General features: G+C 45.8%; 1 protein-coding gene and 1 non-coding gene across 2 annotated transcripts in view; both read left to right on the top strand.

Annotated features, from left to right (window-relative positions):
• IPO7 (importin 7) overlaps window positions 1-16,349 on the top strand; it is a 73,790-nt gene that overhangs the window by 33,296 nt on the left and 24,145 nt on the right. Inside the window, 7 exon segments of the mRNA XM_068260931.1 lie at window positions 2,211-2,300; window positions 3,581-3,675; window positions 3,758-3,842; window positions 6,799-6,933; window positions 7,022-7,121; window positions 10,600-10,676; window positions 12,488-12,604. Of these exon segments, the coding sequence (XP_068117032.1) occupies window positions 2,211-2,300; window positions 3,581-3,675; window positions 3,758-3,842; window positions 6,799-6,933; window positions 7,022-7,121; window positions 10,600-10,676; window positions 12,488-12,604 (699 nt within the window).
• Window positions 4,927-5,106, top strand: LOC137539274 (small nucleolar RNA SNORA23). The gene has a single exon (XR_011024975.1). It is a non-coding gene; the product is annotated as a small nucleolar RNA SNORA23 (small nucleolar RNA).

Here is a 16,349-nt window from a genome sequence, read left to right as displayed (position 1 = left end):
TAATGTCTTGTAACCAGCAGGAGCACTTTTAATCTGATAAAGTGCAGAGTACACAATGCAAAGTCTCCAAAGGACTTGTAAAGCTGGCCATACACTGGCCCGATTTGCCGCCGTTTCGACAGCAGATTCGATCACTGGGATCGAATCTGCTGCCAATCGTTCACGCTACACGCCGAATTTCGATCCATTTCATCCGATCGCTCTGTGCGGAAAATTACCGTCGATCGCCCGCGGGTAGGGAGCGCGTCGCTAGCGGCGTTCGATTGACCGACGCAATAGAGCCTCATACATTACCTGCTCCGCCGGCGCGACTACCCCCGGTCTCCGCTGCTCCGTGTCCGCGCTGGTCTCCGGCATGCTTCAGTTCCTCCTGCCCGCTCTCTACTGTTTAAACTTCCTGCCGGGCAGGAAGAAGCAAAGCATGCCGGACCTGTAGACAGAGCAGCGGTGACCGGGAGGACTCGCGCCGGCGGAGCAGGTAATATATGCGGGGGGAGTGGCGGCAGCAGCACCACCACCACAACAGATTGTGAACGGTTTCAGGCTGAAATCGGTTCACAATCTGTTTGCAGTAAAGGTAGCCATACGATCCCTCTCTGATCAGATTCGATCAGAGAGGGATCTATCTGTTGGTCGAATCTGATGGCAAATCGACCAGTGAATGGCTACCTTAATGCCAGCTAGGTGACCTAAACAAACAATGATTGCAGTCAGCTGCAATTTAGAGAAGATGACTTGCTGAGGATGGAGGCTGCTGCTGAATGCTGTCTGTCTTAACCCCCACAATAATATTTGGTATAGCGCTGCAGCTCTGTACAGAGTATATTGTCTTGTCATACAACTGCCCCTCAGAGGGGCTCACACTCTAATTCCTACCATAGTCATGTCTATGTACAGTATGTATGATGTAGTGTATATATGTCTAGGGCCAATTTAGGGGAAGTCCATCTATGTTTTGGGATGTGAGAGGAAACCCACACAGACACAGGGAGAACATGCAAACTCCTGCAGCTCGTGCCCTAGCTGGGATTTGAACCAATGACCCAGCTCTGCAAGGCATGAGTGTTATTCACTACACCACTATGCTGCCCAAACACTTCCTCAATTTAAAGGACAACTGAAGTCAGAGTGATATAGAGGTTGTCATATGCATTTCCTTTTAATACCAGTTGCCTGGCTATTCTGTTGAGCCCTTGTCTCTAATACTTTTAGGCGTAGCCCCCTGAACAAGCATGCAGTAGATCAGGTGTTTTTGACATTGCCAGATCTGACAAGATTAGCTGTATGCTTGTTTTTGGTGTGATTCAGAAACTACTGCAGCCAATAGATCAGCAGGACTGACAGGACACTAGTATTGGTTAAAAGGAAATAAATATGGCAGCCTCTATATTCTTCTTACTTCAGTTGTCCTTTAACCACTCTCAATGCAATAATCACCCCAGTGTGAAATTAAACTATAACACCCATATTCAGTGTTCTTACCAGGCTCTTAAAGAGACACTGAAGCGAGAATAATTCTCGCTTCAGAGCTCATAGTTAAAACGCCGCTATCCCGCGGCTAAACGGGGGTCCATTCACCCCAACCCCCCCCCCCCAGCCCTGCCTCTAGTCGTGTCAGAGGCAGGGCTGCGCATCGCCGCCTCTCCCCCGCCCTTCTCAGTGAAGGAAGAAAGGGGCGGGGGGAGAGGCGGAGATACGCGCTGACAGACGCGCGTGGGGCAGGGCTGTGGCGGTTAGCCCTGCCTCAATCCGGAAGAGATCCCCGCCTGCACGGAGGGGGATTTCGGGGGGTAAGGGACCCCCGTTTAGCCACGCGATAGTGGCGGTTTAGCAGGGGCACACATTTTAAAAACGGGTGCTTCACCCAGCTAATTTTGGTGAGCACCAGACTGTCATCGGCTTGCCTCCTCATCCTATGTTGTAAGCAGAGTCCTGGTCCTGCATTCCCCCCCTTGCACCCCACCTGGCTTCTTTTTCGTGCCACCCGGCTGGAAAAAAATCCTGGGGAGAACACTGCTAACAGCCTTTGATGAATTGATGCCACACCATACAATTTTCTGTTAGATTTACCTGCCAGATAGATTTTTCCAACAGGTTGGAAAATTTTTTTTTATCTAGCAAGTAAATCTAACAGAAAATCTTAACAGAAATGTGTATGGTGTGTGTGCCTAGCATATGGTTCACAATGTTTTTGTTAACTTTTTTTTCAGTACACGTTGCCCCTAGAGCTCATCAATCAGGCCAGTTTGACGGACTGGGTTGAGATCTTGAAGACTGTAGTGGATCGGGATGTTCCTGCTGTAAGTCCAGTGATCCTATTCTTTGTGTTTTTGGTATTGAGATTTCTGCAGCTGCCTCACTACTTAGTTAAACGTGAATTGGTGAGAAGGAAATTACTGCTGAACTGGTAAAATATATTTAGCAGGCCTAACAGAACTGAAGGGTAGAAATAGTTGATAACCACGGTAGTTGGAATCCTCTCCATGGTCCAGCTTTATGGATCTTCCTAAATGCCACAATTCCAGTACAAGGTACTTTGCTGGGTCTAATGGAAAAAGGAAATGATCAATTATGAGAAATTCATGATTGAATTTAGTCTGGAGAGGTATGATGACGCAGAATGCAGTGGCATGACTATTACATTGGTAGTTTTGTTCATGGGTAAAGACATTCTGGGGAAAAAAGCCCTAATGCAACTTTTGAATCAAAAATTAGTATAAGATCCGGTCTTCTTTTCAGGGAAATGCTATTTTTCACTGAAAGTGAAATGACGTGTCTATGATCATTTTGATCCAGATTTGGAATTTGTGGAACTGTGAAAATAACAAAATGAATACCTTTTTTTTTAATATTTATTTATAAATGAGTTAGTCAGTGTTTGCTCATTGTAAAATCTTTCCTCACCCTGATTTACTTTGTGAAATATAACAGGTGGCAGCATCTTTAGTCCTGCCAGGTGATGTCTGTGTATAGAACTCTCAGTATATGAGCAATCTGCAAAAGGAGATACTGCTTGCTTGGTAGTTGAAAACAGCTGTTATTTCCCACGATGCAATGAGGTTCAGACAGGAAACTGACATCACACTTTGGGAGGGGTTTCACCACAATATCAGCTATACTGACAACGCTGATGATCTATTTGAAAAAAGATAAACGTTTCTCATGGAAAAAGTGGGTATCGGCTACGGATTGGGATGAAGTTCAGTCCTGGGTTAGCGGTCCTTTTTCAGAAGAACTGATATCGATATCCGATGTAGGCTGCCCACAGCCCTTCACGGAGAACATTGAATGAGTTGTCAAATGTCCCACAGCAGGTTCACAATCCACTGCCATGCCTCAGCTGAGAGAGGCAGTGTTGGTAGGAAGCCAATCAACCAGCCTGTATTGGGGTTTCTACTAGCAGCTCCAATTTCCTGCAGATATCAAAACTATTACACACATGGATGCTATATAAACTGCATGCAGGTAGTGTGCTGGCTGGGGTTCCAATCTGGGCCTCTCACACTGTAAGGTGAGACTCCTGCAACATGACCGTTATTCTGTGACATCGGATAACTCATCCCTTCCTTTCTGGGAACAGGAAACTCTCCAGGTGGAGGAAGATGACCGGCCGGAACTGCCCTGGTGGAAGTGTAAGAAGTGGGCCCTGCACATAATGGCCCGGCTGTTTGAGAGGTAGGTACTGGAGGAAGCAAAGGGCTTGTTGGGGACAGTCTGATTTTTAGCCTTGTTTACAGGATGTTTTGTCGCGTTTCAGATACGGAAGCCCTGGCAACGTCTCTAAAGAGTACAATGAATTTGCAGAGGTTTTCCTGAAGGCCTTCGCCGTTGGAGTTCAGCAGGTAATTCTATTCTGCTAAATGTAGAAGAGCATGCTGGGACTTGCAGTTCTGCTGTAGCTGCATACCCACTAGCTCAGGCTTTCTCAACCAGGGTTCCCTGGAACCCCAGGGTTCCTTGAGCACTCTGCTGGGGTTCCTTGGCATTTTCCCCCATCGTGGGGGAAGTATAGTGAAGTACATTATAATAGGTGGTACTGTAACAAGAAGCACTAAATTGGGGGCTCAGGAGACAGTATAGTGAGTGTCAATGTCATAGGGGGTAGTGAAATAAACAGCCACACATACTTTTAAAGACCATGCCGCCTGCAAAATAAATGCAGGGGTTCCTCGAGATCAAAACATTGTTTGCAGGGGTTCCTTGAGATCCAAAAGTTATTTACAGGGTTCCTCCAGGGTAGAAAGGTTGAGAAAGGCTGCACTAGCTGGACAACAGGGTTCCTCCAGGGTAGAAAGGTTGAGAAAGGCTGCACTAGCTGGACAACACTTAATGAAGCAATCACCTTTCCTGTACGTGGGGGTCACTGTACACCTGTTTTATTCTCAAAAAATTGAATGCCATAAACTACATACATGATGTAGGTTTAAAAGAAATGCCAGGAGGGGGAGGTAATAATGCACATGACGGTAAATGCTTATAAACCATATTGCTTTTACTCTAAAATTTACTGTGGCCTGGTGTGCTGCATAAAACCAGTATGTGGTCTGAAGCACTCAGTATTACATATTTAGTGCTGGCATATTTACCACAGCACTTTACAGAGGACCTTGAACAATTCATCAGAAACTGTCCATCTGTTGTGGTCTGATGTGCTGGTGAACTCAGTCATGTTAGCAGAAGCAGTAAGCAGCTCTCATTCACTTGATGTGGAACATGGGTATAAGGTTTTTTTTTTTGTTCTTCAATGCGCACTCTCGCTCTCTCACTCTCTCTCTCTCTCTCTCTCTCTCTCTCTCTCTCTCTCTCTCTCTCTCTCTCTCTCTCTCTCTCTCTCTCTCTCTCTCTCTCTCTCTCTCTCTCTCTCTCATATATATGGATGTTTGCCTGTGAATTGCATACACATGCACAGGTCCGATCACACTGGCAGCGGTACTGTGTGCGCAGTGTCAGTCTGTGTCTGGTAGAGCAGTGAGTTGGCGTCCTGCTGTCTCATTGTTCTGCTCACACTCATCCTGCAGCCAGAGATAAACACGAGATCATAGTACTGGCCTAGTGATGTCCTCTGGACACTCTCCCACTGGTCAGCCTCCATATTCTCTCACAACACTTTCACAGATTGGTCTCCTTGTGGTTAGCTCCTAATTTTCTTTCACGCAAATTGCTGCTTCATGATCTAAGCAAAACTCTGCACGAGAAGGCCAAACCTAAACTGGGTGTGTCCTGAACTTTATCCAATTCCATATCTGTTTACATATCACTGTTCTTTCATTTAACACAAGACAGCTGTACTTATGGCCGTGTGAAGTCGTTATGTATTTATATACCGATTATACTTTCTGCAGCACTTTACAGAGTACATAGTTATTGGGGATAATCGATGAGCTGAAAATTCCTCCTAATATTCAAATTTCATGGAAATTTTATGCAGCGCGTACTTGGACCAATAGAAATTGACAGGAAGTTATTCTGATTGGTCCAATTTCAAGATGCATAAAATTTTAAGGTACCAGCTGTTTCACTTCATTAAATGTTTTGCAAAGGTAATAGGCTTTTCTTAAAAATGGACAGATTTGCTCAAGCCTTCAGTTGTCTCTGTATAAACCAATACTGCAGCTTTAACGTGCCTCAAAAACCGTGGATTCAGCCTTCTATAATGGTTAACATACATGTGGAGAGAGACGGCCTTGCAGAGTATGTAATCCACTTGTATAATGAGTGAAAACAGGCATTCAGATAAAATCCAATAGCTGCTGGTGTCAGGTAGGGCTGAATTTCGACACTTAAAAGCTTAATTATACAAAGCATTAGGCGTAGGTGCGTCTATACAAAAGTGGTGTGAGGAAAAATGGCCATGCACTGGAGTTTGGCTAGAGTGTAGTGGTATGCTGCCGCCACTATTCTCCTGCAGATTTCCACTACACTGTAGCAAAACTGCTGTCACTATTTTTCAGGCACCCATGTTTCCAGTGGTTGCCAATATTTTCATAGTCTCCTATAGTGCACCCAAATTTCCATTGCAACGCTTCACCTAAATTGTCTGTCTTGGACTTGGGTGATAAGTAAGGACAGTGTTGAAATCTGGGAAAACATAGAGGGGAGTATAGGCTCTAAATATAAAGGGGGGGGGGGGAGGAAGGGGGGTAGTAGCAGAAACAAATTTGGTCAGATTGTAGAGAAGTGGAAGTGAACCAGAGACGAAGCACCCTCATGTATTTTTCCATATATAAGTGGGAGCATTAGAGAAAACTCCTACCCTGCTCTCTGCTTCATCTTTCACTGCTCAGCCTGCTTGTGATTGAGCATTCAGTCCGGCTTTGCTCTGGAATAATTATAGCAGTCTGTCTTCTCTGATGTCTTTTCAAGCCCAAGCCTGCCACCTTCTGGCTCTGCAATAATGACTCAGCTATGATTCCTGAGCAAAGCCAGACTGAATGATCAGTCAGGGATTTTATCAGGGCTGATAACGAGCAGGTTGAGCAGTGAAGGATAAAACAGAGAGCAGGGTAGGTGTTTTCTCTGTTCCACTGATATTGATAGATGGACAGAGACATATACATGGTTTGTCTAGTTCACTTTACGCTTACTTAGTATCTACTTTTCTGTGTAAGGAAAACTAGGTCTAATTATCATAGGATGTTTGGCTTCAGCCTGGCCACATTTAAAAATCAGTATTGCCCTATTTGTGCTCTTTGTATTCCCGTAGATAACTTAATGGTGCAGAATTGCAGAGGGGAGTTCTTGAACGTGTTCAGCACATTTTCTGCAATGCTGATTGCTTGCTCTGTGTGCTGCTTGCAGGTCCTCCTGAAAGTTCTGTACCAGTACAAGGAGAAGCAGTACATGGCTCCCCGAGTCTTGCAGCAAACACTCAACTATCTCAACCAAGGAGTGTCTCATGCAGTAACCTGGAAGAACTTGAAGCCCCACATACAGGTGAGTAGCCAATCAGAACACTGTATTATCCATTCTGTACTCAGGTGGGGAATTCTGGGTAATGGCCTCTTCTTTCTTGTCCTTCCAGGGCATCATTCAGGATGTCATCTTCCCACTGATGTGTTACACAGATTCTGACGAGGATCTGTGGCAGGAGGACCCCTATGAATATATCCGCATGAAGTTTGGTATGAGCATACGTAATGTTTCTCTACTGTGGGGATAAGGCTCAGCTGAAAGGCTCCATTCACAGGATAGCAGGGGTGTTGTATTTACCACAGAGCGATTTCCATTCATATTGATGAATAGCTTTGTCCGGTGCCTCGATAATGCTTGCATCAGTGCCTTGTGTGCAGCAGCAGAGATGCTGAGAAAGGACCCATTTATTTTGTTTGTGACCCTCTGGGGTCACAACGCTGGAAGAGCTGCTCTGTGTCTCACACAGAGCAGGGAGGCGGGGGAGAGGCAGAGCTGCCCAATGACAGCTGGGGAAAGTCTGCAAGAAAGCCCATAGTGGGCGTTTAGCAGGGATTACCTCTCCTCCGTTCCCCTCAAGATTGGCATCGAGCTGCATGTTGCCAATTTTGGGCGTGTTGGGTAGAGTGGGGGGGGGGGGGGGGGGGGCACAGAAGGCATGTCATGCAGCAGGGAACATGCCTCTGTGTCCCATCAGCCCCGCCCCCCTCTCACACACCATCTCAGGTACACTTTAAGTCAGATGCTTGCCCTGTAGAGGAAAGGCTATGGCTCTTATAGAGCCTTCCCTTTCCATTCTTGGTGTCCATGTTCCAGTGCTGTCAACGGTTTGTATTTGTCACCTCTGGGAGGCCTCGGAAGAGCACAGGGGTGACAGCGCTGGAACAAGGGGACCGGAAGAAGACCGGAAGGCTATGTAGGATCCAGAGCATTCACTCTTAAAGGGGAACTGAAGTAAGAGGTATACGGAGGCTGCCATATTTATTTCCTTTTAATCAATACCAGTTGCCTGGCAGCCCTGCTGATCCTCTGCCTCTAATACTATTAGCCATAGCCCCCTGAACAAGCATGCAGCAGATCAGGTGTTTCAGACTTTAAAGTCAGATCTGACAAGACTAGCTGCATGCTTGTTTCTGGTGTTATTTAGATATTACTGCAGAGAAATAGACCAGCAGGGCAACTGGTATTGATTAAAAGGAAATATGGCAGCCTCCGTATACCTCTTACTTCAGTTCCCCCTTTAAAGAGAAACTCTGACCAAGAATTGAACTTTATCCTAAGCAGTAGCTGATACCCCCTTTTACATGAGAAATCTATTCCTTTTCACAAACAGACCATCAGGGGGCGCTGTATGGCTGATATTGTGGTGAAACCCCTCCCACAAACTCTTGAGTATGTGCTCTAGGCAGTTTTCTTGTCTGGGAACCTTGCAGTATTGTGGGAAATGGCGGTTTACAGCTGTTTCCAACTGCCAAAAAATCATGCAGCAGCTACATCACCTGCCAACAGTAAAAATGTCACCATGTGATAAATGTCAGAATGTAAATCAGGGATTTAAAGACTTTGCAATGGGCAAACACTGACTAAATCATTTAGACATAATTATTGTAAAAATGAAGCACTTTTTTTATTACATTATTTTCACTGGAGTTCCTCTAAGGCCCCATTCACACTTGCGTTTTGGCGTGCAAACGGACCGGATCGGATCAGGACCTGATCCGGATCGGAACCGTACGGTTCCGATCTGGTCAATTTGCAACAGGCTGCCATCTGGATCCGTGGGGTAAAAAAAAAAGACAAAATTACCATAAAATTGTTGGGGTCTGCAGAAGGTGCACCTGTACAATCAGGTTCTCCGCTGTAGGCCTTACCTCCACCTCCGACATCTGCCAAACAGCTCCAGCACGTGTCACTGCTGCTCCACTCCAGATATGCTGGGCCCATGTGTCCCCATCCGAAATGGCCGCTATAAATACGCATAGGAAGTGGGGTAGAACGTCCGGTGTTTGTCTCCAGTGTTCTGTGCTTCTGTTTCCCATTGCTTTCATATTTCCGGATGGTGCAGTCAGGCTCCGGTCCGGGTGCGTGGGCCGGATGATCTGGACCGAAAAATTGCGCATGTTGGAAAAGCGACCGGAGTCCGGCTCCGTACTGTATGGAACGGACGCGTGTGAACGTCCGCATAGCCTTTGCATTGCTATGCGGAACGTACGTTCCGTTTGTACAGTATACGGTCCGGATCCGGCCCGGCAAATCCGGACAGGGAACGCTAATGTGGAACTGAATTCAGAACTTGCCCTCTGCTCTAAGATAACAGCATAACCTTTAAATAAAAGTTAATTTGTCACAGCTGATTCAAACCCTGTAATTCTGCAGTGTCTACTTCCTGCTTTCATGGAAGCAGGCATAGGGTTAACATCCTGTTTACAAATTGGTTGCTCTGCTGAGGCAGCCAGCTGCCACAGCTGAAAGCTCAAACAGTTTGTGATTAGTCACAGATGAGGGGGAATTAGAAAGGCTGAACTCTCTAAATACATACAGGGTGCATTTCTCTGTTTTCCTTCTGTCCCGTGCAAGAGTTCAGGTCCACTTTAAAGAGAACCCGAGGTGTGTTTAAAGAATGTTATCTGTATACAGAGGCTGGATCTGTCTATACAGCCCAGCCTCTGTTGCTATCCCAAACCCCACTAAGGTCCCCCTGCACTCTGCAATCCCTCATAAATCACAGCCATGCTGTGAGGCTGTTTACATCTGTAGTGTCAGTCTCAGCTGCTCCTCCGCCTCCTGCATAGCTCCGGTCCCTGCCCCCGTCCCTTCCCTCCAATCAGCAGGGAGGGAAGGGATGCAGGCAGGGACTGGAGTTCTGCAGGAGGCGGGGAGAGCAGCAGACTGACACTATAGAGATAAACACAGCCAGCTCTGACATGCTGTTTGTCAGCAGCGTGGCTGTGATTTATGAGGGATTGCAGAGTGCAGGGGGACCTTAGGGGGGTTTGGGATAGAAACAGAGGCTGGGCTGTATAGGCAGATCCAGCCTCTGTATGCAGATAATATTCTTCAAACCCACCTCGGGTTATTTTTAATTGTTTTTATTCGATTCAGTATCCCCTCTCCTCTAAAGAGAACCAGAGAGGACGACAGAAAAGCTTTTATAAATACCTGGGGCTTCCTCCAGCCCCATACACACGGATCGCTCCCACGCCGCCGTCCTCCGCTGCCTGGATGCGCCGGTACCGGGTCCTGTCATTACCGCCAGTCGGCCAGCGGACGCGGCCAATTGTTCGCATCACAGGGGCTTCCTCCATACCCCTACGCTTGCTGCTGTCTACTGCGCAGCCGCAATGCGCAAGGGTATGGAGGGAGCCCCTGTGATGCGGACAATTGGCTGCGTCCGCCGGAAGTGACAGGGCCGGGTAGCGGCGATAGAGGAAGCGTGGGAGCGATCCAGGCTTATGGGGCTGGAAGAAGCCCCAGGTATGTATAAAAGCGGTTTCTATTTTCAGGCTCCATTCCTCTCTGGTTCCCTTTAAACCAAATTGTACATAGACTCTTATAGAAAAATCGGTAATCGGTTGATTTCATTAGGTGATTGAATTGACCAGAAAATTGAAACTCAATGGATTGGTTAAAATTGTCCCCTTCAGAATGGGACATACATGGGAGGCCTCTAATACCTTTTTGTTGTTGCAGATGTATTTGAAGACTTTATATCCCCAACAACTGCCGCCCAGACGTTGCTCTTCACGTCTTGCAGTAAAAGGAAAGAGGTACAGGATGAGTCTTGTGTGCACAAATCCTCTAAAGAGCACCTGTCTCCAATGCTGGGTACACACAATGCGTTTTTTCGGTCGATTTCCTATTCGATTCTGTTATCTTTTTCTTATCTATTTCCATTCACTTCTATGAGAAATCGATCAGAAAAACAATCAAATAAGATCGGACATGTTGGAAATTATCTGTCAAACCATCTATCTGATGAAAAACCGTATGGTGTATTCCCAGCATAAAGCATCAGCTGGCCATGATTTAGGCCAGGTTTGGCTTACTGAATGTGTGAAAAGGTCTTTATCTTGCTGTGAATACAATGCAATCCCTGAGCTTCACTTTATTCTGTAGGCTCTCAGGAGCAACCCTTCCCTTGTGCTTTGAGTAGCATGAGAAGCCTTGCAACATTTAATCGGAAACTGCTTTTAACTACACAAAATAGAGCTATGCAGTATGATTTGCTCCCACCAGAAATCACCTGTGAAGCTGCATTTATACTGTAGTGCAGAGCAAAGGATGGCCACAGCTCAGTGCACAACCTGTGAAAGACAACTGAAAACGTAATACCTTTTGGGAAGGTTTGGGTGCCCAGGGGTTAGGGGAGTGCAGTTGGCTACCAATGACCTTGATGGTGCACTTCCTTGTGTTGGTTACAATCCTGGCCACACTTCAAAGGACCTACATCAAAAACTTGCTGTAATCTTTAGATTTGTGTGCATCTCCCACTGGGGAAATGTACGTACTACAGCTTCCAGCATGCATTGCGTCCGGGAGCAAGCTCCAAACTCTAGTCTGGCCCTTTAAGTGCAGCAGAGGAAATGGTCACAATCACAGGGAAGGGGGGGTAGGTACAAAAGCAGGCCACGGTAGGTAACCAATCACTTTCCCTCGAACTCTTGCCCTCCTAATGGCTTTCTGTGTTGCAAACCTCTATGGGGGAGGTTCCATGTAAAAGAAAATAATGTGCTCAGTTCCCTTTAATGACACTCAGTAGGCACAGGGTACACGGCACAGGATTGAACATAGAACAGAAATGCATGCAGAACTTCCTTTCAGTATACTGGTGGAGTCCTGAGCTGTGCCATTCAACCGCTCTACAACTGTGCTTTCTCTCTATAGTATTTCTGTGACGGAAGGCTGATATGCCTGATTATACTGAATTCCAGGTTTGTCTAGTTTGCAAAATAAGTACCACTGCTCCACATCTGAATGACAGATGGAGAATTTGCCTACTGTCATCGCCAGATCTAGGGACAACCAGGCTTGGATTTGCATTACTGGAGCCTATAGGCACCCTAGACTTCACCCTCCATGAACCTACAAACCCCCACTGAACCGCACCACAAGTTTGCCGTCTGTCCCAGCTGTTTCTTCTCCCTTACTTCCCTTGCACATCATAGGTAGATATAGGTGTCCCTTAGGTAGTCAGAGGTACCCTGAATATTAAGTAGCTAGAGGTGCCCCCCGACTGCAGGGAGATCTCATCAGTGGAATGCAGAAGGCAAGATGAGTAACCTCTCATTTACGCTCTGTTTGGGACTCTACATAGGGAGGGAGGCGGTAGAGGAGGAGGGTGAGCTGCCTTTCAATCAGGCGCCTGTAGGCACGTGCCTACAGTGCCTCATGGTAAATCCAGCCCTGGGGACAACAGCAAGAGTTGGCGTGTTAGCTTGTGAGAGGTTGGGCTGTGAGATGGGCTTTATTCTGGATACTGTAGAAAGCTGTAGTGGATTTTTTTTTTTTTTTTTTGTACATACGTTCAAATTAACTTTATTTAAATCCGTTACTGTATTGGTGTGTTTTTTCCTCTCAGGTATTGCAGAAAACAATGGGATTTTGTTACCAGATATTGACTGAGCCAGCTACAGATCCCCGTAAGAAAGATGGTGCCCTCCACATGATCGGCTCCTTAGCGGAGATTTTACTTAAGGTGAGTCCCAGTTTGGCTACTATCTGCATTGTACCCAATGAGTCAGGTTAAAAGGGCATCACACTGCTGAGGACATTTGGGCGCCGCCATGGGCTATAAGGTGGATTACGGCTTCAGCGGCGCTCAGAGAGTGAGCAAAAGACTATAAAAACTGTACCCCCTACTATACACTGCCTTGGAGGGGGGGAATAGTAGTTAACGCCGCTGGGAAATTTGCCACAGCAGGTACAAGGTTTTTGTTTTTTTTCCAGCTTCACCCGGTGCCAAAGTTTCCCGTCAGTCTCGCATGTATGCTTGTACCCAACCTTCTTTTACTAAGGAACATCTTGATAGCATGTATACAACACAGAATGAATAACTTATTTAGGGAGCCTAAAAAGAACCTCTCTCTCTCTCTCTCTCTCTCTCTCTCTCTCTCTCTCTCTCTCCTCTCTCTCTCTCTCTCTCTCTCATCTCTCTCTCTCTCTCTCTCTCTCTCTCTCTCTCTCTCTCTCTCTCTCTCTCTCTCTCTCTCTCTCTCTCTCTCTCTCTCTCTCTCTCTCCTCTCTCTCTCTCTCTCTCTCTCCTCTCTCTCTCTCTCTCTCTCCTCTCTCTGATTAGTGACAATATTTGTTGCTATATTGAGGGTAAACATTGATGGGGGGAGCGATTCCTGGTTCAAAAACGCACACCAGGGGTGCTCCCACAGGGTCTATTGGGCAGCTCTCTCTCCTAGCTGCACCCCCTGCCACTTCCCTGCAGGCTGATGAGTCATCTCCTTGCAGCGTCGTGACTCAGAGGTTGCAAAAGTGGGCCATTGCGGCCCACAGGAGTGGCTGTTTTTGAGCAATTTGATCCGCTCAGCCCACCGGATCAAGTAGCTGTAGATAGATTCTTTTGTTTACATTCCTCTCTTGCTACAATTAATAACAGCCAGCCACAGAACTGTACAAGTGTATGAATATGAATAAATTGCAATGACTGCTTTCACAGCAGATAAACTGTACTTTGGGAACTTGTAATTTGAAAACACACAATATTACTTGTGCTCAAAAGCAAATCTAACTGGGTAATAAAAAGTAAATGTTATGTCGGTTGTATTCCACTTTAACTCAGTTGTACTTCTCTCTAAGTCCGTTATATGGGTAACAAGACATTTATATTGCACCTTTTTTCTGGCGGACTCAAAGTACTTGAGCTGCAGCCACTAGGACGCACTCTATAGGTAATAGCAGTGTTGAAGTCTAGCCCAAGGTCTCCTTACTGAACAGGAACTGCTGAGATTTGAACCCTGGTTTCCTTTGTCAGAGGCAAAGCCTGTTAACCATGACACTATGCAGCCACTGTTGGCCACAATATAAATGTGTAACAGTTACTCCTCCATTGAAATTATTGATTAGACATTCTGGAAAATCCCAGGCCAGCAAGCTCACCTCCAAGGTTTCATGCTGAAATTGATCAAGAATACACTTGCGGTTTATGGTAGTTAATAAATCCCCCTCTGATCAGAGATGTTTCTTGGGTTGATCGATTGCCAAAATGGCTTGATGTATGGGCACTTTAAAGCAGTAGGATCAGCCATACTATGCCAGGGGAAAAAACACACATATGTAAGTAGATAAATACTTGATCTACTTGCATAACACATGTATTATACTGTCCACGTTTTGATTTCAGTTAATGTTATATAGTAAATGATGAGAATTCTGTTCCTGGTGGGGGCCATGTCTTTTGCCCACAGTTAAGGCTAACTCGTGATGTCATTTCTGCCCTTTACTTTTTTTTCTTGTCTCCTCCAATGGCTGAGTCGCCTCAGCCTTGCTTGTAAACACAAGTGAGTAGGGGATTAGGCTTCAGATAAGGAGCTGGCAGGGAAATAAAGGGAAGAGGAGGAATAGATTATAGATAAAAAGAACCCCCAGCATGCAATTCTTTGGCCCGACTACTAAAGGGCCAGTGCTCCCTTAAGTATGTGATAACTCCAAATCATAACAGCAGAAAAAGTTTTGAATGCAGGATTAGCGTCTTTATCACTTAATACACTCAGACCAGTTGCTGTTGAAATTAAACCACTTCAGGATCACAGGTTTTTTTCCCTTAAAAACCAAAACAATTTTCACATTTCAGCGCCTCCTCCCATTCATTCGGCGATAACTTTGTTCCTTATCACACTGAAATCATCTATATATTGTTTTTTTTCGCTACAAAATAGGCTTTCTTTGGGTGGTATTTTTTTCCTTTTATTCTCTTTACAAGGCATATAAAATAAAATTCATAGCAAAAACTAGTTACCAGTTTCAGCCATTATAGTTTTAAAATAAAATGTGCTTCGATACATAAAACCCACACATCTTATTTGTCCCGGTTATTACGTTTTGTGTCCCTAGTACAATGTATGGTGAAAATATTTTATCTTGAAATCAGCTTTTTTCAGTTTAGGGATTTTTGATACTATTTCACATATTACAAGACCTTTTTTTGTGAAATTAAACAGTAATATAGTCTCATGACATCCATATTAGAAAAGTACCTAAGGTAACTATTTATGTAAAAAAAAATTTAAATGATGTAATTTTATTAACAAGTGTTTTATTTCTGTAACTGTGGGGCAGGGTTAGAAAGGGTTAAAAGTAATAAAACAAACTTTTCTATGTAAAACAGTATACAGGTATAATTAGGTATATTTTTACTTTTTGGCCACAAGATGGTGCTATTGAGACCGTGTTTCTATTAGTAGAACACGGAACAACACAGAAGTGTTGGTCTGAGACAGGGGTCAGGAACCTATTTGGCTTAGGGGCCCCCCCCCCCCCCCTTTCCCCCACTAGGGGGATTGCTGCTTGGGGGGTCTGATCGCCGCTGGCTCTATTTGCTAAGGGGGGGGGGGGCCTCTTCAAAGCCCCCCCTCCGCAGCATTTTCCGCCCTCTCGCCCGTTCCCTCTCTCATTCAATGGGCCTGCGCAGGACGGATATGCGCGGCCCAGGATAGATGCCGGCCTATCAGAATGCGGCGATCCCCCGGCCAATCAGAAGCCGGGGATCGCTGATCTGCCTTACAGCGCCGGTTTGATGTAAACAGCGGGGATTTCTTCCCCGCGTGTTTACCTTACGTATGCGAGCTGCGACCGGCGGCTCGCACACTCTTCACGGAGACACCCTCCGTGAACTGACATGGAAAGGCCGTTTCCATGGAAATCACTTAAGACCTGCCGACGCCTATCGGCGTTAGCTGGTCGTTAAGTGGTTAAAAATGTAATTCTGTGAGAGCCATACAATATGTTTCAAACTGGCAGTGTGCATGCGCAGCAGAGGGCTCATGTCCTTTTTGCCATGGTGATGTGTATACAGTAGGGCAGCGGAAATGTCACACATCTGAGAGCTTGTGTGACTGTATCAAGCTCTCGGAAGACATGGGAACGGTGATCGGGATTGAGAATAAGATTCTCACATCCCGATCACAGATGGGGGGGCTGCGACGGTGGATCAAAAAATGGCATGGGGATCATGAACGGGACGGTAAGGTAACAGTACGCATATCTACCCCCCCTGATTCGCACGTGAAGTTTAAAGGGGTGTAGATATGCGTACCAGAAATCCTAAAGTGGTTAAGGGGGAGTAAATGTTGTTTAGGGGACAGAAGTAATTGCGAGATCTGCTTGGAAGTTCAGTTCAGACATTGTCACTCTGCACCCCTACATCGAGGCTTGGTTGGGGTTAAGCATGCAAGTTTGTATTGCAGAATATCTGGTAACTAGTCTTAAAAATG

This window comes from Hyperolius riggenbachi, chromosome 11 (genome assembly GCF_040937935.1).
Source record: "Hyperolius riggenbachi isolate aHypRig1 chromosome 11, aHypRig1.pri, whole genome shotgun sequence".
In the NCBI taxonomy this organism is placed as follows: domain Eukaryota; kingdom Metazoa; phylum Chordata; class Amphibia; order Anura; family Hyperoliidae; genus Hyperolius; species Hyperolius riggenbachi.
The sequence above is the reverse complement of the archived record's forward strand: the minus strand, read 5'-3'. Positions and strand labels throughout refer to the sequence as shown.